At 41.8% G+C, this 26,739-nt stretch overlaps 1 protein-coding gene across 4 annotated transcripts in view; it reads right to left on the bottom strand.

Annotated features, from left to right (window-relative positions):
- ERBB4 (erb-b2 receptor tyrosine kinase 4) overlaps window positions 1-26,739 on the bottom strand; it is a 2,403,189-nt gene that overhangs the window by 1,148,420 nt on the left and 1,228,030 nt on the right. For all 4 annotated transcript variants that reach the window (XM_029606129.1, XM_029606130.1, XM_029606131.1 and 1 more), the window contains exon 3: window positions 21,884-22,070. In XM_029606129.1, coding sequence (XP_029461989.1) covers window positions 21,884-22,070 — 187 coding nt within the window. The remainder of the gene's footprint in view (window positions 1-21,883; window positions 22,071-26,739) is intronic.

The following is a 26,739-nucleotide window of genomic DNA, read 5'->3' as shown; positions in this document are numbered from 1 at the left end:
TCTAGGAGTGCTGCTACACTCGGAGGTCTCTCTCTGACCACAGTAATCCATACCCCAGAGCAGGCAGTATGTGTGCATTCATTTTGCACACCCTGCTTTTGGACAGCAGTGATCGAGTGCTTCCACTCTTGAGAAGTGGCACCTCTGAGAGTTGACCATATAGGCAGCAGTATGAATGGCCTCTAGCCTTGTACTCTAAAATTTCCTCCAATACTCTCACTGTTTATACCGAAGCATTGAGAAAGGGGCGGATGTGTGAAATTTGCAGTGTGACATCAAATATGCAGTCTTATGTGTGTGTATTATTTGATATTTGCCTGTAATGGACACCGTCCACCCCCTGCCAAGGACACTTTTCTATCTAGTACTTGGAGTGGGCCTAATAGTCCAGTTATTTGGGGGTGTGCAGGCTACCCAGAGCTTAAGCTGTCACTGAGGCTTGCCACTTTAGGGAGGGAGATAGTAGGGGTGTGCATTCGGATTGACCGCATTAGTAAAACGCAACTCATATTTTTTTTTTACTTAAAAAATTGATTCGACATAAACGATCGGATTTCCCACATATCGAACATAGATATGTTCGATATGTGGGAAATCGCGATTGTTGAGCCAAAATAAAAATTTAAACCCCCTCACCCTCCTTAATCCCCCCCCCAGACTTACCACAACTCCCTGGTGATCGAGCGAGGAGTGAGGACGCCATTTCTGCAATCCTTGGCGAGAAGCATGTGACGTCGGCGGCACGTCGAGTGACGCCGGCGTCACGTGATTCCCGGCTCGTTCGGCCCAAAAAGAACTTTTGGCCAGCTTGGGGGGGTCAGGAGGCCCCCCCAAGCTGGCCAAAAGTTCTTTTTGGGCCGAACGAGCCGTCCGGCGCGAACTTGCCGGGAATCACGTGACGCCGCGTCACTCGACGTGCCACCGACATCACATGCTTCTCGCCAAGGATTGCAGAAATGACGTCCTCACTCCTCGCTCGATCACCAGGGAGTTGTGGTAAGTCTGGGGGGGGGGATTAAGGAGGGTGAGGGGGTTTAAATTTTTTTTTTGCACATATGTACATATACCCAACTCATTGGATTTTTTTTATGTCCATATTGGCCGCAAGTGGACCCCCTTTCGGACATAAAAAATATGAACATAAAATTTTGCTCTGCACATCCCTAGGAGATAGTGAGTGTTAAGAAGCGGTCCACTGAATGTGGGGATGCTCGGATGGCAGGAACGTGGAGTAGCAAGGACCACCTAATGCAATTGATGTTGGGGTCGATTCAGATGAATGGTTTGGATGAGGGTTTAGTGGCAGCATGTAGTGAGATAGCCTGTACAGGGGTATGTGTGAGTGTGTGGGGTTGGTTTGCTTGGCAGGTGTCTGAGGCCTGTTTGCAGTCCTATTTAAGAGTCTCTTTTTCCAGTCCCTGGTCTCCTTAGCCACCTCTCTGTTGATCATATCACGCACTAGGGATGTGCAGCAGGGACGGATAAGTTCAATTCGGTATTCGTATTCGTCGGGACCCAAATCCGTTACATCCGTTTTCGGGGGACCCCAATTCGTCCATTAGTTACGTATGGTATTCGTTTCCCATTAAAGTAAAAAAAAAAACCCCATACCAACCCTTTAAATTTAATTAACTACAACCTCCCACCCTTTTGACCCCTCAAAGATTTGCCAAAAGTCCCTGGTGGTCCAGCAGGGGTCCTGGAGCGATATCCTGCACTCGGGCCATCGGCTGCAGGTATTCAAAATGCTGCAAAAGTCACTCAAATTTGATTCATAGAAGGTCTTAAAACTTTATACACTTCAATGCTGAAAAAACAAACAATCATGTCTCTGTTGTACTCATGTTTCTATTTTTTCTCCAAAGACAAAAATATTGGAAGACAGATGAAAAATCCATATAAGAACATAAGAAGTTGCCATACTGGGTCAGACCAAAGGTCCATCAAGACCTGCATCCTGTTTCCAACAATGGCCAATCCAGGTTACAAGTACCTGGCAAGTACCCAAACATTAAGTAGATCCCATGCTATTAAAACTGAACTCCTTCTCATCTCTCATAACCAACCCTCCAATCCTCCCACTGATCCCATCCCCAATTTCCTATCTCCCCACATACTGCATCAGGTAAGAGACCTTGGTGTCATACTTGACTGCAATCTAAACCTCAAAAAATGTATTAGTACTACTATGAAAGATTGTTATTACAAACTACATGTCCTCAAAAAACTCCAACCTCTCCTTCATCTTAATGACTACTGTACTGTCCTCCAAGCAGTAATCTTCTCCAAATTCGATTACTGCAACTCCCTCCTACTTGGCCTCCCTGCTTCTTCCCTCAAACGCCTTCAAATGCTTCAAAATGCCACAGCTCGAATTCTCACCAACTCCCACAAATGCGATCACATCACCCCCATCCTAAAAGACCTCCATTGGCTCCCTATCTCCTTCAGAATACTAATTAAGACCCTCACTATAATTCACAAAACCCTTCACAATCCAAACATGCATTGGCTAAACAACTCTCTATGCTTCCATATCCCCCCCAGATCAGCTTCCACAGGCACCTTACATATCCCCCTATCTAAACTCACACACCTCATCTCCACCAGAGACAAAGCATTATCCATTGCTGGCCCCTCTCACTGGAACTCAATGCCCCCTGACTTACGACTTGAGCCCTGCAGTCAGAAATTAAAAAAAAAAAAAAAAATTGAAGACTTGGCTCTTTAAGCAGGCCCTTAATTAACCCCTCGCCACTCCATTATTGCTAACACGTGATCCCAATTTCCCGTACATAATCCCTTTCTAAGTTATTATTATTTTGATTCTGTTATATTGTTACTATTGTTCTCCCCTTTCCTTGCCTATCCTTCCTCTTAATCCTTTTAATCTCTAAGATTACAACCATCTACTTGTTGCCATATTACTCAACCAGTTATTTTGTTTAATGTAATCTGTACTCCTTCTCTTTCCCATTTCTTCCTCTCTAGCCATTCTGAGTAAACCGATGTGATGTGCATATGAACTTTGGTATATAAAAGCATTAAATAAATAAAATAAATAAATACTAACGTCAGTAATAGCAGTGGCTATTCCCTACGTCAACTTGATTCATAGCAGTTAATTGACTTCTCCTCCAAGAACTTACCCAAACATTTTTTTAAACCTTTCAGCACCAACTGCACTAACCACATCCTCTGGCAACAAATTCAGAGCTTAATTGTGCATTGAGCGAAAAAGAATTTTCTCTGATTAGTTTTAAATGTGCTACTTGCTAACTTCATGGAATGCCCCCTAATCCTTCTGTTAACCAAAAGAGTAAATAACCAATTCACATTTATCCATTCTAGCCCTCTCATGATTTTATAGACCTCTATCACATCCCCCCTCAGCCATCTCTTATCCAAACTGAACAGCCCTAACCTCTTTAGCCTTTCCTCATAGGGAAGCCATTCCATCCCCTTTATCATTTTGGTAGCCCTTCTCTGTACCTTCTCCAGTATACTATATATTTTTGAGATGCAGCAACCAGAATTCTACAAAGTACTCAAGATGTGGTCTCACCACGGTGCAATAGCGAGGCAATATGACATTTTTCATTTTATTCACCATTCCCTTCCTAGTAATTCCTAACATTCTGTTTGATTTTTGACTGCCGCAGCACACTGAGCCAAGGATTTCAAAGTATTATCAATGTCATCTAGATCCTTTTCCTGGGTGGTAGCTCCCAATATGGAACCTAACATTGTGTAACTACAACATGGGTTATTTTTCCCTATATGCATCACCTTGCACTTGTCCACATTAACTTTATCTGCCATTTGGATGCCCAATCTTCCAGTCTCACAAGGTAGTCCTGTAATTTATCACAATCTGCTTGGAATTTAACTACTCTGAATAATTTTGTATCATCTGCAAATTTGATTACCTCACTTGTTATATTTGAGTCCATAAGAATATAAGAACCTGCCATACTGGGTCAGACCAAGGGTCCATCAAGCCCAGCATCCTGTTTCCAACAGTGGCCAAACCAGGCTACAAGAACCTGGCAAGCACCCAAACACTAAGAAGATCCGATGCTACTGATGCCAGTAGTAGCAGAAGCCATTCCCTAAGTCAACTTGATTAATAGCAGTTAATGGACTTCTCCAAAACTTTTTTTAAACCCAGCTTCACTAACCACATCCTATGGCAACAAATTCCAGAGCTTAATTGTGCGTTGAGTGAAAAATAATTTTCTCCGATTAGTTTTAAATGTGCTCCTTGCTACCTTCATGGAGTGTCCTCAGTCCTTCTATTATCTGAAAGTGTAAATAACTAATTTACATCTACTAGGGATGTGCAGAGGGACGCCATATGTTGCATTTGGGATTCGTATTTGTCGGGGGGCAGATACGTTGCATTCGGCAAGGGGGTTCCCCGATACGTTTATACGTTAATTCTTATTCGTTTCCCAGCTAAAATTAAATTAACTACACCCCCCCACCCTCCTGACCCCCCAAGACTTACCAAAACTCCCTGGTGGTCCAACCGGGGATCCGGGAGCCATCTCCTGCACTCACACCCTCGGCTGCCGATATTCAAAATGTCGCCGATAGCCTTTGACCTACTATGTCACAGGGGCTACCGGTGCCATTGGTCAGCCCCTGTCACATGGTAGGAGCACAAGATGGCGCCTGCCATCCATTGCTCCTACCATGTGACAGGGACTAACCAATGGCACCGGTAGTCCCTGTGACATAGTAGGTCAAAGGCTATCGGCTCCTACCAATGGCACCGGTAGCCCCTGTGACATAGTAGGTCAAAGGCTATCGTTGGACCACCAGGGAGTTCTGGTAAGTCTTGGGGGGGGTCAGGAGGGTGGGGGGTTTGTTTAAATTGGCTCCTTTAGACAGACGAATAATTTGGCGAAGATTCGTTGTATTCATGGGGAATCGCGTTACGTTTCGCTTCCCCACGAATACAACGAATATGGCCCTATACATTGCGGATTGCCAATTCATAGGGAACAAATGCACACCCTTAACATCTACCCATTCCAGACCTCTCATGATTTTAAAGATCTCTACCATATCCTTCCTCAGTCATGTCTTTTCCAAGCTGAACAGCCCTAACCTTTTTAGCCTTTCCTCATAGGGGAGCCATTCCATCCCCTTTATCATTTTGGTCACCCTTCTCTGTACCTTCTCCACCTTAGTTAGCTCTCTGGCCAATTGCAGGTGTGTGTGTCACTGTTGTCTGGCGGGATAAATACAGGATCAAAAAACATATTAATTATGAGCTTGTGTAAAAGATTGCTGCATGCATTTTTTTTTTAAATTTCTCCCAGGTCCTGACTGCTCAACCAGGTATGGGTCAACTGAGATGGGTGCAGAATAAAGAGCCATAGGGGACTAGACAAACTTGAGATTGACTGGGCAATCTGGAGGACTAATTTGAAAAACTGGGAATACTCCTCACTCGAGCATATTTTAAAATCTACTTATCTATGCACTTTAAAGCCGGCAAAGTCCTATGGTAGTACGCAAAGTAGGTCTGCTCAAATAACATCTTAAAATTAAAAGCATTCTTACGGTAGGCATATTTTAAATCATGCACACACAAGTGCACATATGCTTTAAAATTTAAGCATATCTCCGCTCGCGTGCTCATTTTAAAATTAGACTGAAAGGGTTTAAATTTAAATTTGTACCTGAGGCAAAAGAGAGTGAAATGACTTGCCTAAGGTCACATGGTTCAGAATATAAGAACATAAGAAATTGCCATGCTGGGTCAGACCAAGTGTCCATCAAGCCCAGCATCCTGTTTCCAACAGAGGCCAAACCAGGCCACAAGAACCTGGCAATTACCCAAACACTAAGAAGATCCCACTCTACTGATGCAATTAACAACAGTGGCTATTCCCTAAGTCAACATGATGAATAGCAGTTAATGGACTTCTCCTCCAAGAACTTATCCAAACCCTTTTTGAACCCAGCTACACTAATTGCACTAACCACATCCTTTGGCAACAAATTCCAGAGCTTTATTGTGCATTGAGTGAAAAATAATTTTCTCCAATTAGTCTTACATGTGCTACTTGCTAACTTCATGGAATGCCCCCTAGTCCTTCTATTATTCGAAAGTGTAAATAAACAAGTCACATCTACTCGTTAAAGACCTCTCATGATCTTAAAGACCTCTATCATATCCCCCCTCAGCCGTCTCTTCTCCAAGCTGAACAGCCCTAACCTCTTCAGCCTTTCCTCATAGAGGAGCTGTTCCGTCACCTTTATCATTTTGGTTGCCCTTCTCTGTACCTTCTCCATTGCAACTATATCTTTTTTGAGATGCAGTGACCAGAACTGTACACAGTACTCAAGGTGTGGTCTCACGAACTGTATTTGTTTAATATTTCTGCCTTTTCCTCATCTCCCTGCATCCATTGGTGTTTTTCACCTTTCAGTCTTACCATTCTACCTGTAGCCTTCCTCCTTTCTCTGATGTAGCTGAAAAAAAATGTCACCTCGCTTTACCTCTTCAGCAATCCTTTCTTCCACTTGAGCTTTTGCCATCCTGATATCTTTCCTCATCCCTTTCAGCTTCACGAGGTATGCTTCCCTGTGTTATTTTTTTAGATCTTTATTTTTTGAATCCTGATCTTTTAGCCTCTATGTTTTTTCTGCCAGCTCTTTGGAGAACCATATTAGTTTTCTCCTATTTGTATTTCTTTTCCAACATAAACATTTGTTGGCATTATTAAAGCCCTTTTAATTTGGCCCACTGTTCATCTATCTTCTCCCAACATTTCAGCTCCTCTGCAAGATACGTCCCCATTTTACCAAAGTCAATATTTTTTTGAAATCCAGGTGAGATACATACATACTGTGTGTATATGACACCCTGGGTGCTGTACTTCTGAGAGGGGGTGATATATGAACATACTATGCATATGTATATAAAATAATTCGGGTATCGTAGTTCTGAGGGGAAAGTGAGACATGTATATATTCTGGATATGACTATCTAAATGCTCATATGCTGACCTAGTAATACTGGGATCATTGGAAATTCACTCGCAATGTTGTTAAAGCCAATTCAATCCACTGTTATCTCATTAAATCTCCAGATGCATACATTCTAAAAACTAATAGTGATCACAAATATATTTGACCATCATACTAGGCTTCATCGTATAGTGAAAACTTTAAGACTCAGCCTTATTCATAATCATCGGTCAAGTGTTCAATTTTTTAAGTATTTTTTAAATATGTATATAAAAGTGAATATCAATTATTAACTCTGTTCCGAGTGCTGATTTGATGTATATAACTGACAATTATCCAATACTGTCCCCAACGTATACTTGGATAAATATATAAATGTCAATAAACAAATACTCTCCCAAATGTGTTCTTATTGTAATCCTCGTTTTGTGACTTTTGATGCACTTATCTTCTATCTTCAAGCCCCAAGTCTCAAGAAGCTAGGATAGTATAATTCCTTAGTCTTGTGGACACCCAATACTCTCCCAAACGTGTTCTTATTGTAATCCTCATTTTGTGACTGTTTGAATCACTTATCTTCTAAGTATTCTAATCTTCTATCTTTAAGCCCCAAGTCTCAAGAAGCTACTATGGTATAATTCCTTAGCCTTGTGGACATGACAGGGAAGCATGTTTCAGACTCTCGTCCTTTTTCAAGGGCTTAATATTTTCAGAATGTATGCGTCTGGAGGTTTAATGAGATAACAGTGGATTGAGTTGGCTTTAACAACATTGTATGTTCTGGATATGTACATAATACCTTAGGTACTTCTAAGAGGAAGGTGAGAAACAAACAAGTGATGCACATATACTAGATGTATGTTTACTATATCCCGGGTGTTGTATTTCTGAGGGTAAGGCGATATCATACATATTTGCTCTGTATATATATTATACCCCAGGCATTGTGCTTCCCAGAGGGAGATGAGATAAACACCTACGTGTTGCATCCCAGGTGCTGTACTCCGGAGGTGGGATACTCGCTGTATAGCTAATACCTCAGTGCACGGGCTTTCTTGCTGCAGAGAATGCTGGGAGTCTGCACGCGGCCTGGCTCATGCCTCAACAGATCATTTATAAATATATTGAAAAGCACCAGTCCAAGTACAGATCCCTGAGGCACTCCACTGTTTACCCTTTTCCACAGAGAAAACTGACCATTTAATTTTACTCTCCTCTGTTTCCTGGTTTTAACTGTGTTTTAACCAGTTTGTAATCCACAAAACAACATTGCCTCCTATCCCATGACTTTTTAGTTTTCTTAGAAGTCTCTCATGAGGGACTTTGTGAAATGCCTTCTAAAAATCCAAATACACTATATCTACTAGTTCACTTTTATCCACATGTTTATTAAAAGCTTCAAGAAAATGAAGATTTGTGAGGCAAGATTTCCCTTGGCTAAATCCATGCTGACTGTGTTCCATTAAACCATGTCTTTACACATGCTCCGTGATTTTGATCTTTAGAATAGTTTCCACTATTTTTCCTGGCACTAAAGTCAGGTTCACCAGTCTATAGATTCCCAGATCACCCCTGAAGCCCTTTTTAAATATTGGGTTTACAATGGCCATCCTCCAGTCTTCAGGTACAATGAATGATTTTAATAATAGGTTACAAATTTTAACTAATAGATCTAAAATTTCATTTTTTGTTCCTTCAGAACCCTGGGGTGCCTACCATCTAGTCTAGGTGATTTGCAACTCTTTAATTTGTCAATCTGGCCTATTACATCTTCCAGGTTCACAGTGATTGTTTTCAGTTCATCTGACTCATCACCCTTGAAAACCATCTCCGGAAATGGTATCTCCCCAACATCCTCATTAGTAAACACAGAAGCAAATAATTTATTTAGTCTTTCTGCAATGGCCTTATCTTCCCTAAGAGCCCCTTTCACCCCTCGGACATCTAACATTCCAACCAAATCCCTTGCAGGTTTTCCTGCTTCAAATATAATTTATAAAGTTTTTATTATGAATTTTTGCCTCTATGGCATTTCAAATTCTCTCTTAGCCTGACTTATCAATGTTTTACAATTAACTTGACAATGCTTATGCTTTTTCTATTTTATTTAGATGGATCCTACTTCCAATTTTTGAAGGATAATTTTTGGCTAAAATAGCCTGTTTCACCTCACCTTTTAACCATGATGGTAAACGTTTTGCCTTCTTTTCACCTTTCTTAATGTGTGGAATACATATGGACTGCGTCTCTAATATTGTATTTTTAAACTATGTCCATGCCTGTTGTATACTTTTAACTTTTGTAGCTGCTCCTTTCAGTATTTCCTCATTTTATCAAAGTTACCCTTTTGAAAATTTAGTGTTAGAGCTATAGGATTTACATATCGTCACCCTTCCAGTCATTAGTTCAAATTTGATCATGCTATGATAACTATTGTCTAGTAGCCCCACCACTGTTACCTCTCTCACCGATTCCTGCATTCCACCAAGAAGTAGATCTAAAATAGTTCCCTCTCTCTTTGGTTCCTGATCCAATTGTTCCATGAAGCAGACATTAATACCATCCAGGAACTTTACATCTCTAGCATGTACTGATGTTACATTTACCCAGTCAATATTGGGGTAACTGAAATCTCACATCATACGAGAAGTGCAGGGAAATTGTCAATCCTGACAGAAGACTCCAATCGGATCTCAAAAGTGCAATAAGTTTTTATTGATTCATTAGGCAGCTCCACTGATTTAAATCACAGGTAACTTTACGGCGTCCCCCGACACGGTCCCGTGTTTCGCTTACGGCTGCATCGGGAGGGCTCGCCAGCAGGAATTCACATATGAAGTACTAAAATTAAATAATTAAGAGGTCAGGATGCTATATAGGACTTACAGCCGAACAACAATACAAACAATTTAAACACCACTCTTACCTGACAGCTGGTGTGTTCAATTTTGACAGGGAGCGCACTTGCTCTGAACGCTGTCAGGTATTTAAAGAATGGCAATTGGCGCCAAAAACTACAGGTGAACCAATGACGCGGAGCTGATAGCCCCGTTCATTGGTTCCCATTCCTGTAGCTCGTCATAGCAGCATTGAATGTGACCAAGCTTAACTGTGAGATCTAGGTGAAAAGGAACCATTCTATTTCCCGATTAAGTCCTTTCGGGGTAACTGAATCTAAAATAAAAATCCACCGCTGTTCAATGCGGCCAAGTTGTTCTGCATAACAGCCACCGCGAGCAGGTCGTGGAAACACCTCAATGACAATAAATTTAAGATCTGTGAGATTGTGAGATTTTTTTACCCAATGATCTACCAATGGTTCATTTTCTCTGGAATGCCTAATGTTCGAACAGTGCTCTATAATACGTGTCTTTAACATTCTCGTGGTTTTTCCAACATATATTAGTGGGCACGGGCAGGTAATCACATAAATAACCCCAGAGGTAGTACAATCGGAGTGTGAATGTAAATCAAAGATTCTCTTAGAGACCGGATGGGTAAACGATGTAGTGGGTGCTGTATGAGAGCATATCGTGCAATGACCGCACGGGTAATGTCCTGGTGCGTTAGATAAATTCTGCCGCTGTACAAGGTCTGCATGAACAAGCTTGTCCCGCAAATTTTTCCCCCTACGATATGTAAACCGTAGGGGACCTGGAAATACCGTTTCCATGGACAGTGCTCGCCAATGTCTACGAATCATGGTGGTAATTTGTCTACTTAAGGTGGAAAACGGGAGTATACAGTTAGTAACTGGGGTTTCAGAATGAGAGGATGGGAGGAACAGCAGGTCTCGATTAGTGTATAACGCTCGTTTCATGGCGTGTCTAGGATATCCCCGGGATAGAAACCGTGCTGACATGATTTCAGCTTGATGTAAATATTCTTCTCGGGTGGTGCACAATCTACGGAGTCTAAAGAATTGGCCCGTGGGTATGTTACTCCTTAGTGAACTCGGGTGGCAACTCTGATAAGCTAACAACGTGTTTCTATCTGTGTCTTTACGATGGATTGTGGTCTGGAATTGATCATCATGGACTGAAACCGTAATATCTAAAAAAGCTAACTGGGATTGATGCCAACAAAAATTAAACTGTAAATTAGAATCACGGGAGTTAAGCCAGTCCATAAACATGAACAATTGTATCTCAGTACCTCGCCAGACCAAAAACACATCGTCAATGTATCTAAGCCAGGTTACAATATGTTGGAACCCTTCTGAGGGGTATATAACCGTATCCTCAAACTCTGCCACAAAGAGGCAGGCCAAGCTGGGGGCCATAGTGGCCCCCATCGCCGTGCCTTTCATCTGTAAATAAAAAGTGTCATGAAATCTAAAGTAATTTTGAGTAAGGGCTAAGGTTGCCAATGTAACTAGTAATGAAGTGGGCACTCTCTGAGGATCTGTACGGGTATTTAGAATTTTTTCTATGACTCTGAGAGCAGCGGGTTGGGGAATGTTGGTGTACAAAGAAACTATGTCTAAAGTGACTAGAAAAAACGTCTCAGTTGGAAACGGAATGGAGTGTAAAAGAGTAATGAAATGTGCCGAATCTCTAATATATGAACGGATACGTGATACAAATGGCCTTAGAAACAGATCCACAAATTGGGACAAAGGCTCTAATAAAGAGCCAATGCCAGCCACGATGGGACGTCCAGGAGGATGTTGAGAATCTTTATGAAGTTTGGGAACCGTGTAAAAAACTGGTGTAATGGGATGTTGAGTTATCAAAAATTTAGCCTCTCGAGTGGTCAGATATCGGCGTTCCACTGCCTGCTCGACAATGATTTTAACCTGCTGCTGTAGCTGAGGAGTGGGATCTTCCAATAATGGTTGGTAGAAAGACGTGTCAGAAAGTTGACGCCTAGCTTCAAATATATATTCATTTTTATCTTGAATAACTATCCCCCCTCCCTTATCTGCTGGCTTTATTACAATCGAGTGATCCTGCTGAAGGGTCAGTAACGCTTGAGACTCTGATTTCGAAAGGTTGAATTGGGTGAAATGGCAAGTAGAGGCAAGTGCCCTCATGTCCTGGTCCACTAACCTCTCAAAAGTCAAGAGGAGTGGATCGCCAGGACCTGGGGGCACCCACCTCGACTTTGCCCGAACCAGGGAGGGGTCCGGAGGTGAAGGGACATCTGTAAAGAATTGCTTAATTTTTAACAGTCTATAGAAACGATGGAGATGGACTTTATGATCAAATAAATTCATTTGCACTGTGGGCACAAATGATAAACCTTTGGTGAGCACAGTCAGTTCAAGTGATGAAAGCGGTCGTGATGACAAGTTGAAAACTGAAGGGCGTTCTACAGCCATGGATCGGGTGCCTGATTCGTGGCTCGGGTGGTCCGTGGGGTCTGTTGTGCACGGCCCCGAGAGCGAGTGTTGCGGATGGTTTTGGGGGGAATGCCTGGGTCCGGTGGGCGTTGACCCGAATCTAAAAAAGAAGTTGCTATAGAGGCATAACGCGATGATGCCCCATAGGTAGAAGAACTTGGAAGAGTCGTAGTGGAACTTGCCCCGGAGTCCTGGTGTGGAGGTTGTGAATGTGCAGGTAGTATGTCCTCGCCCGAGGAGTCGCCAGATGAATTGTGAGCAAAAGTAACTTTTCTTAAAGGTTGGGGACGAGACTTGGACATCCATTTGTATACAAAGCCGGACTTGTAATCTGTTTCGTCACGAATAAACTTTTGATGTTTTACAGTCTTTAGGTCAGTCCGGAACTTAGTGAGCTGTGTTAGAAATTCAGAGTGTTCTTGCTCAAAGGTGCTACTCGGCGTGGACTGTTTAATGCTATCCAAATTTTTTTCTAAATCTGCCTGTAAGGAGGTCTGTAAGTGCTTTGTGGTTTCAATAATAAGTACCATGAGATCCAAAGAACACTTATTCAGGATCTGGTTCCATCGAGTGACAAAATTAGTATTATCAGTGTGTAGATGCGGTGCTTTCTGAACTCGAAGGCCTCGCGGAATCCGGCGCACCCGGCAGTACTCTATGAGGGTCGCTGCATGTAATTCAGCGCGAGTCAGACGTTTTTGGATATCTATCACATCTGCCCAAGAGACTGGAGGGGGAGTCGAAGAAAGTGGTTCGTCAAAGAGATGCTGGTCAGACAATACTGCATTCAAATCGGCTTCTGAGTAACTAAAAGTTTGATCATCGGCCGCCATTTACAGCTCAGAAATCAGGGTAATCTAAGGCCATTTGTATCACGTATCCGTTCATATATTAGAGATTCGGCACATTTCATTACTCTTTTACACTCCATTCCGTTTCCAACTGAGACGTTTTTTCTAGTCACTTTAGACATAGTTTCTTTGTACACCAACATTCCCCAACCCGCTGCTCTCAGAGTCATAGAAAAAATTCTAAATACCCGTACAGATCCTCAGAGAGTGCCCACTTCATTACTAGTTACATTGGCAACCTTAGCCCTTACTCAAAATTACTTTAGATTTCATGACACTTTTTATTTACAGGTGAAAGGCACGGCGATGGGGGCCACTATGGCCCCCAGCTTGGCCTGCCTCTTTGTGGCAGAGTTTGAGGATACGGTTATATACCCCTCAGAAGGGTTCCAACATATTGTAACCTGGCTTAGATACATTGACGATGTGTTTTTGGTCTGGCGAGGTACTGAGATACAATTGTTCATGTTTATGGACTGGCTTAACTCCCGTGATTCTAATTTACAGTTTAATTTTTGTTGGCATCAATCCCAGTTAGCTTTTTTAGATATTACGGTTTCAGTCCATGATGATCAATTCCAGACCACAATCCATCGTAAAGACACAGATAGAAACACGTTGTTAGCTTATCAGAGTTGCCACCCGAGTTCACTAAGGAGTAACATACCCACGGGCCAATTCTTTAGACTCCGTAGATTGTGCACCACCCGAGAAGAATATTTACATCAAGCTGAAATCATGTCAGCACGGTTTCTATCCCGGGGATATCCTAGGCGAGTGATAAGACACGCCATGAAACGAGCGTTATACACTAATCGAGACCTGCTGTTCCTCCCATCCTCTCATTCTGAAACCCCAGTTACTAACTGTATACTCCCGTTTTCCACCTTAAGTAGACAAATTACCACCATGATTCGTAGACATTGGCGAGCACTGTCCATGGAAACGGTATTTCCAGGTCCCCTACGGTTTACATATCGTAGGGGGAAAAATTTGCGGGACAAGCTTGTTCATGCAGACCTTGTACAGCGGCAGAATTTATCTAACGCACCAGGACATTACCCGTGCGGTCATTGCACGATATGCTCTCATACAGCACCCACTACATCGTTTACCCATCCGGTCTCTAAGAGTATCTTTGATTTACATTCACACTCCGATTGTACTACCTCTGGGGTTATTTATGTGATTACCTGCCCGTGCCCACTAATATATGTTGGAAAAACCACGAGAATGGTAAAGACACGTATTATAGAGCACTGTTCGAACATTAGGCATTCCAGAGAAAATGAACCATTGGTAGATCATTGGGTAAAAAAATCTCACAATCTCACAGATCTTAAATTTATTGTCATTGAGGTGTTTCCACGACCTGCTCGCGGTGGCTGTTATGCAGAACAACTTGGCCGCATTGAACAGCGGTGGATTTTTATTTTAGATTCAGTTACCCCGAAAGGACTTAATCGGGAAATAGAATGGTTCCTTTTCACCTAGATCTCACAGTTAAGCTTGGTCACATTCAATGCTGCTATGACGAGCTACAGGAATGGGAACCAATGAACGGGGCTATCAGCTCCGCGTCATTGGTTCACCTGTAGTTTTTGGCGCCAATTGCCATTCTTTAAATACCTGACAGCGTTCAGAGCAAGTGCGCTCCCTGTCAAAATTGAACACACCAGCTGTCAGGTAAGAGTGGTGTTTAAATTGTTTGTATTGTTGTTCGGCTGTAAGTCCTATATAGCATCCTGACCTCTTAATTATTTAATTTTAGTACTTCATATGTGAATTCCTGCTGGCGAGCCCTCCCGATGCAGCCGTAAGCGAAACACGGGACCGTGTCGGGGGACGCCGTAAAGTTACCTGTGATTTAAATCAGTGGAGCTGCCTAATGAATCAATAAAAACTTATTGCACTTTTGAGATCCGATTGGAGTCTTCTGTCAGGATTGACAATTTCCCTGCACTTCTCGTATGATGTGATATTTCCTTAAAGTGCAGTTTGCTCTAGCATGTACTTTTGGTAACTGAAATCTCCCATTATTACAGTACTACCAAATTGGTTACCTTCCCTGATTTCTCTTAACATTTCTTCATCTATCTCATCATTTTGGCCATGTGGGCAGTAGCATACTCCTATCATTATACTCTTACCCAACAAACATATAGATTCTACTGTACATTTAGGGCCGGATTTTAAAAAGGTTACATGCGCCGGGCCTATTTTCAAAAGGCCTGGCGGCGCACGTAAAGCCCTGGGATGCATGTAAGTCCTGGGGCTTTACTAAAGGTGAGGGGCGTGGGTGGGCGGTCCGTGGGTGGCACGGGGTAAGGCTCCCAGCACAGTGGCCATATTTGCCGCTGTGCCGGGGATCACGTGCCGGCAGTTGGCCGATAGTCACAAACGGTAAAATAAAGGTCAGGGGGTTAGAGTAGGGCTGGGGGGGAAAGGTTAGGGGAAAGGGTGGGAAGGTCAAGCTAGGAGGAAGGGAAGTTCCCTCTCAGGCCGCTCCGATTTAAGAGTGACCTGTGAGGGAATGGGGGAAGGCACCACGGCTTGGTGTGCGCAAGGTGCACAATTGTGCACCCCCTTGCACGCACCAACCCAGGAGTTTATAACATGCTCGTGCCTGCATGCGCATTTTGTAAAATCGGGTGTACATGTGCGTGCACTGGGTAGCGTGCTCACATGTACTCCCGCATGTAACCTTTTAAAATCTACCCCTTAGTCTTTTGTATGATCTTTATCCTGTTGGACTCTATGCCCTCCTGGACATAAAGTGCCACACCCCCACCAAGCTGATCCTCCCTATCATTGTGATATAATTTGACCTCTTTCCACCAGGTCTCTGAGATGCCAATCATGTCTATCATTCATATTATACACTCTAACTCTCCCATCTTACTTTTTAGACTTCTAGCATTGGCTTACAAACATTTCAAAGTGTGTTTTTTGTTTGAATTAACAACCTGCTTTTCAGTTGATCGGGATAATTTGGAATCCTTTGGCTCAGGTGATTCTTTACTTATAGGCAAATGGACCACTTTTGCTGTTATTGGAAACTCTCTGTTAGGATGCCCTAACTCTCCTGTTTCATTGGTATCCTTCAAAGCTACTTTCCTCTGAACCATGCACTGATGAGTGACTGTCGGCTTTCCCCCTTGTTCTAGTTTAAAAGCTGCTCTATCACCTTTTTAAAAGTTTGCACCAGCAGCCTGGTTCTACTCTGGTTAAGGTGGAGTTTGTCCTTTCAGAATAGTCTCCCCCTTCCCAAAAGGTTCCCCAGTTCCTTACAAAGCTGAATTCCTCTTCCCTGCAGCATTGTCTAATCCAGCGATTCTCAACCGGTGTGTCGCGACACACTAGTGTGTCGCCAAGCACCGGCGGGTGTGTCGCGTGCTCCCGGTCTCTCCCGCTGCTCTTTCTTCCCTGCTGCCGTTGCCACCGGGCTATCAGAAAGTTCAAGCCCAGTGGGAATGGCAGCGGCGCTAGAAGAAGCTCTGGCACCCGTGGCTGACCTTTTTTTCTTCCTGCGCCCCCCCCCCCCGTGACCCGGAACAGGAAGTGATGCACAGGAAGGAGAAAGAGCCGGCCCGTGCCGCGTGGAAAAGTAGCAGCAGCATCGGCCCCTGAGCAATTGAAGCAGCCGGAAAGGAGACAGCAGCATGAGCCTCCCGCGGCCGATGGGATTCTTCTTTCTTAGCCTGCGGGGGCTGGGGGAGGTGGCTGCTGCAGCTACCATTTGTGCTCGGGGGGGAAGAGGAAGTGAGTGAGAGAAAGAGAGAGAAGCAGCCAGCCAGCTTGTGTGTAAGTGAGAGAATGTATTTGATTGAGAGCATGTGTGTGATTGAGAGAAACTGGTCAGAGAGCTGATGTGTGTGTATATGTGAGAGACAATGAAAGTGACTGCTCAAGGAGATGACTGATGTGTATGTGAGAGTGTGAGACAGTCAGGGATGTGACTGATGTGTGTGTGTGTGTGTGTGTGTGTGTGAGAGAGAGAAAAAGCATGGAAGTGAGAAATCTGGGTATGTGAGAAAGCATGGGAGTAAGAAGCCTGGTGTTGTGGGGGTGTGTGTGAAAAAGCATGGGAGTGAGAAGCCTGATTATGTGAGAGAGAGCATGGGAGAGGGAAGCCTCTCCCATGCTCTCTCTCACATGTGCATGCATGAGCGAGAGACTGGTTGGTAAGGTGACTGTGTGTGTGAGAGAAAGAGACTGGTGTGTGTGAATGTGAGAGAAAGAATGTGATTCAGGGAATGAGAAGCCTGTGCAGTGGAGAGCAAGCATGGAAATGAGAGAGAGACTGGTGTGTGTGTCTGTGTGTGTGTGTGTATGTATGTGTAACAGAGAGAAAGTGATTAAGGGAATGAGAAGCCTGTGCATGTGAAGAGAGTGAGCATGGGAGTGAGAAACATGGGTGTGTGTGAGACACAGCATGGGAGGGAGAAGCCTGTATATGTAAGACAGAACATGGAAATGGGAAGCCTGTGTGTGTGTGTATGCATGAGAGAGATCAGGTGACTGGTGTGTGTGTGTGTGTGTGTGTGAGAGAGAGAGAGAAAGAAAGTGATTATGGGAATGAGAAGCCTGTGCATGTGAAGAGTGAGCATGGGAGTGAGAAACCTGGGTGTGTGTGAGACACAGCATGGGAGTGAGAAGCCTGTATATCTGAAAGAGAACATGGGAGTGGGAAGCCTGTGTGTGTGTATGCATGAGAGAGATCAGGTGACTGGTGTGTGTTTGTGTGTGTCTGTGAGAAAAAGAAAGTGATTATGGGAATGAGAAGCCTGTGCATTGGAGAGAACAAGCATGCGAGTGAGAGACTGGTGAGTGTGTGTGTGTGTGTGAGACAGAGAAAGTGATTATGAGAGTGATAAGCCCGTATATGTAAGTAGGAGTGGGAAGCCTGTGTGCGTGTATGGCATGAGAGAAACTGTTCAGGAAGGTGACTGGTGTATGTGTCAAAGACTGTTTGGGAGATGATTGGTGTGTGAGAGACAAAAACTGGTCATGGGGGCATGACTAGTATGGTGTGTGTGTGAGAGACATGAGACTAAGGAAGAGGACCATGAGTATAGAGCTTAGCCTCTACTGCTGCTTCTGCTGTGTGCTATGGCCTGCATGGAAGAGGAGTAGGAGAGCTGCTGGAGGGGGTAAGTAAAGGTGGCTTTTTAAGTCTATTTTTCTTGATTGACTGCCATTTTAATTATTTAATATTATGTGATGTGTCTGCTTTTTTTGAAATATTTTATTGGTGTTTGGAGAATTTTTAATAGATTTTATGAGTTTTTAATTGTTGGATGTTATTCTATTCATAGCTGCTTTGAAACATTTATTCTGCTTATTAGTATAGTTTTACAATTATTTCTGTGTGGGGATCTATAGCTGCTTGCTAGTTCTGTTTTCCTAATAAGAGGTGTATTGGTTTTTAGGGCCTGATTTAATATTTGTAGTGTTGCCTTTTCATAGATAGGGTTGCTCCTGTTTGAGTGTATTCCATAATACAGGTGTAACTGTGTGCGGATTAGTTTATGTGCATTACTACAGATCCTGGGAGTATGTTAGGTCGGTTCTGTGTGTGTTACCGAGATGAGATATTTTACTAGCATGTAAGCGTTTGTATCAGTCTTATTTGTTGTGTTTTCTCAAGAGGACATGCATTGGTGGTAAACTGCTGTCTTTTCATAAGTAGGGCTATTGAGCCTGGTAGTAGAAGGAGTTTGAGTTGCTGTTACTGAGATGAAGAATGTCGTAATTCTGCTTTACATCCATTATTGTGGGTCAGGGAGGGCTCCCGTGGATGCAAACTGTACTTTTACATCTAGCCCCGTGACGATCATGGGTCAGTGTGTCACGCATGTGAGAACCATCTGTCAGGTGTGTCCCGACAGAAAAAAGGTTGAGAACCACTGGTCTAATCCACGTATTGAGACTCTGGAGCTCTGCCTGTCTCTGGGGACCTGCACGTGGGACAGGGAGCATGTCCGAGAATGCTATCCTGGAGGTTCTGGATTTCAGCTTTCTACCTAAAATACTAAATTTGGCTTCTGGAACCTCCCTTCCACATTTTCCTATGTCGTTGGTGCCCATGTGTACCACGACAGCCGGCTCCTCCCCAGTACTGTCTAAAATCCTATCTAAGTAACGCATAAGGTCCCCCCACCTTCGCACCAGGCAGGTAAGTTACCAGTTACATTCTTTTTAAAATATTTTTTTGTGTACTGAGGCTCTCTTTCAGATGATAACATCTACTACCCTGATTCCCATATCATAATTTACACTTTGTAAATTATGGTTTATACAATGGTATTAAAAAAGTATTTAGAATCACAGGTGAAAATAGAGTGGAATGCATCACAATAAATCAATACAGCTGGACTGAAAAGGATGGAAAAAGTTAACGGATGGAAAACGTTAGCTAAATAGGTAAAGAACTGTTGTGACAAAAAAAAAAAAATCACCGAAATAGTAAATCAATTGAGACACATTTTCCATTAAGGAAGTATCTTTCATCATCTGATGCAAGAAATCAAATTACAGAAATAATGAATTACCAGAAAGAACTAGAGTAGAGGGGGGCAAAAAGTGTTGCCAATGTAGAAAAGTCTCCATGATATGCAACTTTATCTTCTGCAAATTCATTGTGGTTATCCTGAAAACCCTGACTGGATGTGGGGTCCTCCAGGACAGGTTTGGGAAGCCCTGTTCTAGGGGCTTAAAATGCTACTTCAGCAGCACTTACTGCAGAGCAGTGGCTTCAGCTTGCAAATTAACTCAAGTCTTCCACTTAGCAGAGCATCCCGAACAGGTAGTTGTCCACATAAAGCTTTGTGAAACGTCAGACATTTCACAATTTTGGATCTTCTGGAATAATTTTCTTTAGTGCCCCTTTCTCTTTTGGCTCCCCTCACATTTTATATAAAATTAAACAATTGCTTTTTAACTTGTTAAGGTGTCGAGACTGTGAAGAAATATTTAGAACATTGTATTTATTTTCTAAAATTATTAAACAGAGTAAAAGAAGAAAAATACAACTCTGCAAGTCATTTTGTAAAATGCTGGAGGCTAGCTTTGGCACAATGGCTGTGGAATCTCATGGGTGCCTCTAATGATGACAACATGTATCTAGATCCCTGATAAGATGACAGGTGATGTATGTGAATGTGTGGGTAAGAAATGGGATGGGAAACAAATGTAAACTTTAATTATTCATAGAGGGACACAAAGACTAAACATCTTTTGTGGCAAACAAAGAAAATATGTGGGGGACAAGGGATTTGCTTCTCATCAAACAAAAGAACAAAATGATGAGTGGGGATATAATTTGAGCAGGCATTTAAGAAACACTGAGCAAAGAATATTATGGACTGAAAGTCAACATATGAGAATTACTGTTTCAGCATAGTGAAAATAGCTGAGTAGCAGGTCTATGTTACTTTCCAACTGACAGCTATTTAAACTGATTTTATTTGGCATGTCCAAATTATGACAGGATATAACATAACAAAAAGATAATAAAATCTAAGGAATGAATTTTAACAGAGTTTCTTGCGTTGAAACACTCATATACATGAATATATGGGCTGAACGCGAGCAACTTATATTTTAAAACTGGAAAATTACTTGTTGGTCTATCTTGCTTTGGTAACCTTTCCACTATAAATACTAAAGAAATAAACATTTAGAGATTCATATTCAGTATACCAGAAAATGGACAAGTTATTAATTTGAATTCTGAAGTTTCATCTGTCATGCTTCTGGTCTTTGAAGGTAAAATGTTCATGTTACTGGAAATGGTAGAAGTTTCATTATTCCTATGTATATTCCATCCTCAGATATATTGCCCCATGTTGTTGTTCAGAATTATGCTGAACAGTTACATGGCTAGAAGATTTTTTGTTTTTGGCTAGAAGATTTTTTGTGTGGTCCCATTACAGTTTTACCTCCCTATTTACGGACCTTTCCCTTTGCTGTCCCCTATAACCCTCAAATAATAGCCCCCTTTACACTACTATATCTGTACATTTTATATTTACTAGCCTGTCCATTTCCCTCCTGATTTAATTAGATGACGACAAATGCTATTAGTGATGCTGGAAGTAGAATTCCGCATGTCACAGTTCTCCTGCTGTTGAATAAATGTCTCACCCATGATTCCCATAGCACTCCTCTTGTGGTGGTGATATTACTAGTATTGCTATACTTCTCATAACACTGTGACTGATAATCAAATAACATCCTCCTGATATTCCTTCTTGGATAGAATGCCATGCTTGTAAAACTAATACGAAATGCCACCTGTTATTCAGTTCTTAACAATCACAAAGCTTCAGGTTCCTGAATCAGTGACCTTGGATGACGTATTTTGGATTGACTGTTCTAAAAATGTGCATTATGATTAATACAATTAAACATATTTGCTTTGATATTACAAAAGGCAATTGGATAAAAGGAAGAAAGCAATAGATGAGTATTCCATTAATTAAATCCAGACATACAGTAAGATACTAGTTTCAGGTCAGAAGTTATTGCATCTCAACAACTTATCTCCGAATACTGCCTAAAACTAGAACCTTTAACTAAAAGACTACTAACATTTTTCCCTGCTTCCCTCCACATTCACCCCCTTCACTCCGGTGAGATCATACACTATCACATAATGGTTTCTTACTTATAGTCTATTTGCAGATGTAACACTTACCAGTCAAGTTCTTGAAGCCAAGCTCCCTAAGTCCAAAATTACCATCCTTTTGATAGTTGAGGAAAATTGACAAAGCGTATTGGTCTTCATAGAGCTTTGTTCCACGAATGATGCGAAGATTCTCCAGTGGAAGATAATCAAACTTGTTAAGAGCTACAAGAATGTACCCTGTGACTTCTCGGATAGACTGAAAAAAAAAAAAAAAGTTCAACATTACGAAAAATACAGGCTTCAAAAACACATATAAAATAGAAAATGTCCAAGCAAAACAGACTGCTGTTACAACTTTTGAAGGAAAACAAGCAGAGATGTGCTAATTGTTGCACTTGATTCAAAATTCTGGAAAACATGTCATAGGTTTGTCCATCCAGCAAACTTTTTTTTTTTGACAGAAATTCTCAAAGAGGTGAACAAATTTTGCATCTTGCTAGATCCGCTTCAGGCTGCTGAAAATCCAAAATTTATACTGATTTCAAACCAGGCAGAAACCTACATTTTACACACATCACAGGATCTAACTAATGTACTGCCAATTAGTCTAAAAACGAATATGTAAGTTTCATAAACTCAATGAAAATAATATTGTTAGAGGAGCAAATGTATACTGTAAAGCAGTGGTCCTCAACCCTGTCCTGGGGTTGAGGACCACTGCTGGTCCTCAACCCCAGGACAGGTTGAGGACCACACCAGCCAGTAGGGTTGTCAGGATATCTACAATAAATGTGCATGAGACAAAATTTGTATGTTATGGAGGCAGTGCATGCAAATTTTCTCTCATGCATATTCATTGTGGATATCCTGAAAACCTGACTGGCTGGTGGGACCCCAGGACAGGGTTGGGGACCACTGCTGTAAAGGACATACATATGGGGGGGGGTAATATTCACTGTTTAGATGGGTAAATGCATATTTAATCACCTTAAAAACCATTTTGAAAATTGCCCCAATAGTCACCCTCCGTCTGGGTAAAAGTTTATGTGCTGTTTCACAGAATGCATTTTTTTACCTAAAAGGAGGAAGAGGTAGGGTTAAGTTGGGAGAGGTGATTAAATTTTAAATAACTGCTCATATGTTCTGGCACATAGTTTACATCTATAAATGCAATGTACTTTCTGGTATATAATTTGCAATATTATATGCAAAGTATATGGGTAGTTTGTAGGGATGTGCAGCAGGGACAGATAAGTTCAATTCGGTATTTGTATTTGTCGGGACCCAAATCTGTTACATCCGTTTTCGAGGGACCCCAATTCGTCCATTAGTTACACATAGTATTCTTTTCCCATTAAAGTTAAAAAAAAAAACCCAAACATCTCAACCCTTTAAATTTAATTAACTACAACCTCCCACCCTCCTGACCCCCCCAAGACTTGCCAAAAGTCCCTGGTGGTCCAGCGGGGGTCCTGGAGCAATCTCCTGCACTCGGGCTGTCGGCTGCGGCTATTCAAAATGGCACCAATAGCCTTTGCCCTTACTATGTCACAAGGGCTACCGGTACCATTGGTCGGCCCCTGTCACATGGTAGGAGCAATGGACGGCCAGCGCCATCTTGTGCTCTTACCTTGTGACAGGGGCTGACCAATGGCACCGGTAGCCCCTGTGACATAGTAAGGGCAAAGCATATCGGCGCCATTTTGAACACTGGCAGCCGACAGCCCGAGTGCAAGAGATCACTCCAGGACCCCTGCTGGACCACCAGGGACTTTTGGCAAGTCTTGGGGGAGACTCCTGACTTAGGAAGCATAAGGCCTTAGCAGAAAAACAAAATTAATTCTTCACATTCATCTTTACAGTAGAGGATGTTAAGAAGATACTTATGCCTGAAATATTTTTCTATGTGATGACTCAATGAAACTGAATCATATCAATGTGAATCTGGAACATGTGCTAGACCAAACTGACAAACTAAATATCAGTACATCACTGGTGCTTGATGCTATTCTCAAATTGTGCTGCTTTTGGTCACTGGATATCCCCAGTCTCAGCTGAAAGGCTAATACATGCAGTCTTAGCCATGGCTAAATTTTCTTTTTTTTTAAACCCAAGAGGAAGCTGGCAGCATAGATCACTTCTAGTCCTCCCTACTCTGGAGTAGGTAGGGTAGAGCAGGGTCTGGAGAACCAGAACTGTAACAGCAGACTCTCTATAGCAAACAGTGAATTAGAGTGCACTGAAGTAGAGAGGGGGTTAAGTGGTGAGAGAAGTGGAGGAAAGCTACAGTCACAAAAAGGGAGGGGGTGAGCCAGGAAGAAAGGCCCCTGCATTTTTAGTGAGTCTTTTGTCTGAGGTGGTAAGTTGCACTCAGAGAAGAAGCTGGCTGTGGAACCAGTGTTTTTTTCTGGAGGGAGGGATAGGGAAAAGGAAGTGTGCTACAGGCTGGGGAAGGTCTGGCAGCAAGCAAGAAATAACTTTATATAATGATGTGGGGTGGTGCACACATACTGGTGGATTTTAAAAGCACTACGTGCACCAAAACCAGGAGATGCGCACGTGACTTGGCCCAGCACACGAGTATGTGCGTATCTCCTGGTACTCGCACAAAATAAAACATTAAAAAAAGGGTAGGGTCTGGGCAGGGCATGGACAGGCCGAGTCTATACCATGAAGTCTGAATGTAAGTATTTACATACACAAGCATACACCAGGGTCCCCTACCATGTAACTTTATTTCTACTATGGATGGCATGTAATTTACCTAATAAATAATTATAGGCTAGTCAGCAGGACTTTAAGGGTCGGGGCTAATAGAGTAAAAAGGAGGCAAGTTAACTACGGGGATTAGGAAGTCCTCTCCTTTACTGGGGTAAACTGGGAACAAAATGGGTAAAAGGGCTAGTATGGGTGATTTTGTAGATTCTAAGGTAGATAATACACTCTTAACAATCAGGCTAGAACCATGGGCATACTATAGAGGATTAATTTTAGTGTTCTCTCAGTGAAGTGTGTTACATAGTCATTAAGTCTCAAATTTTAAAGTGCATGTACAATTTTTACTAAGTCACATGTTAAAACGTCTTTAGCATGAGTTTTATAACATAGGCTTCTGACAAACACATGGAGGATAGTATACCAAATTATTTAGCGCATACCTATTGCAGCCTCATTTGCATCTGACATTCCTTTCATTTGCCTGTATGCACATGCCAATGTTAGCACACACATTAAAATCTTTTCAGAGCAGTTTAGCATGCACCCAGGGCTTTCATGCATAGCATGCTAACTTTTGTGCACACACATCTTTTGTGGATAGGCCCCAGAATGTCCTTTGCAACAACTGTTCTATATGAGATTTACACCTAAACACTGAATCAATTAAAACAGATAAATCTTTAATAAAGTAAAATGCTAAATCAGAATTTCATCACTTAGTCCTTTGGGAGTGGGGGAGGAAGTGGAAGATACCTGTGGCCAAATTTACCTAATTGTTCTGCGATAAATCTTTGTGTTTAATCACAGGCTGCTTCAAACTAACTCCCGATAGTTTTAATTAATTAGCTTCATGTCATGTTCTTTCACAGAACTGAAAGTATTTCTCATCTCTTATCTGAATTGGCAAGCCCTCAATTTTTACACTGCAGGATATTCTGGAAATACAGCTTAGGGTAGATGAAAGGGGAGTGTGCAGGGCTCTTTTTGAGAATATGCTTGCCTTTTTTTTTTTTTTCACTCTTCACTGCAGGTGTCTTCATTCTGGGAAAATGAATCCAGAATTAATTACATCTAAATTGCCAAGATGTACAATGTGTGTTTTGACACCAGTGATTATGTTATGAATCCAATTCAAAAATGTTTTCCTCTATTGCATTTTAATAGAAAAGACCATTAGCAGAACTGTTGATGACATGCTGGTGTGTTGCAAACTGTGAATGTATGAATGACTTTAGTACAAAACAAAGAATTTGGAGATCTCCTCTACAGTGAGACAGAACTGCATGTAGCCTACCTATAAGCAGTTGCTTTCACACAATAATAATTTGACTTTATATAGATCTTTGATCAGAAAGTTTCAATAAGATTTATAATTACTACAATTCAGAAATACACATGCAGTATCTTTTCAAGGTGGGTAGCATTAATGGATTTTAGCACTTGAACACTGCATGACAACTTAAAGAGAAGATAAGAGGAATGCTGATTTCAGAGGCTTTTATTACAAAGTACAGTTGTCACCAGGAGGCAAACTGAACTATCCATGGTGAAAAATATAAAACAAAGAGAAAGCAAGACCAAGGCAAATCTCAAATTCACACTTTCAAGTCCCATGAGCACTGAACTACTAATCTTATGCTCTTCTGTCTAGATCACATTCTTTCCACATGGATATAAATATTTCTAAAGGGACCGTATGAACAAGGTCATCTTTATCTCTATGCAAAATTCTAGCGTTATAGAGCACTTATTTTTATTGGTACTTTCTTTTAATAGAACAATACAATTATATGGTAATTAAGAATATCTTGTCAAACTGGGTCAAACTGAGGGTCCATCAAGCCCAATATCCTATTTCTAACAGTGGCCAATCCAGGTAACAAGTACTTGGCAAGATCCGAGACAGTAAATAGATCCAATGCTGCTATCATGCAGTGATAAGTAGTGGTTATTTCTTGTCTACTTTGTTAATATTAGTTTGACTTCTCCTCTAGGAATTTGTCCAAAACCTTTTTAAACCCAGCTATGCTAATGCTAACTGTCTTAACAAAAACCTCCATTAATTAATTCCAGAGCTTAATTGTGTGTTGAGTGAAAAAGAATTGTCACCAATTTGTTTTGAATTTGCTACATATTAACTTAATGGATTCTCCCCTAGTATTTCTATTTTTTGGAATAGAAAATAACTGATTTACAGTTATCTTTTC

The sequence above is a fragment of the Rhinatrema bivittatum genome, chromosome 6 (assembly GCF_901001135.1).
Source record: "Rhinatrema bivittatum chromosome 6, aRhiBiv1.1, whole genome shotgun sequence".
Lineage (NCBI taxonomy): Eukaryota > Metazoa > Chordata > Amphibia > Gymnophiona > Rhinatrematidae > Rhinatrema > Rhinatrema bivittatum.
This window is presented reverse-complemented; position numbering and strand designations above follow the sequence as displayed.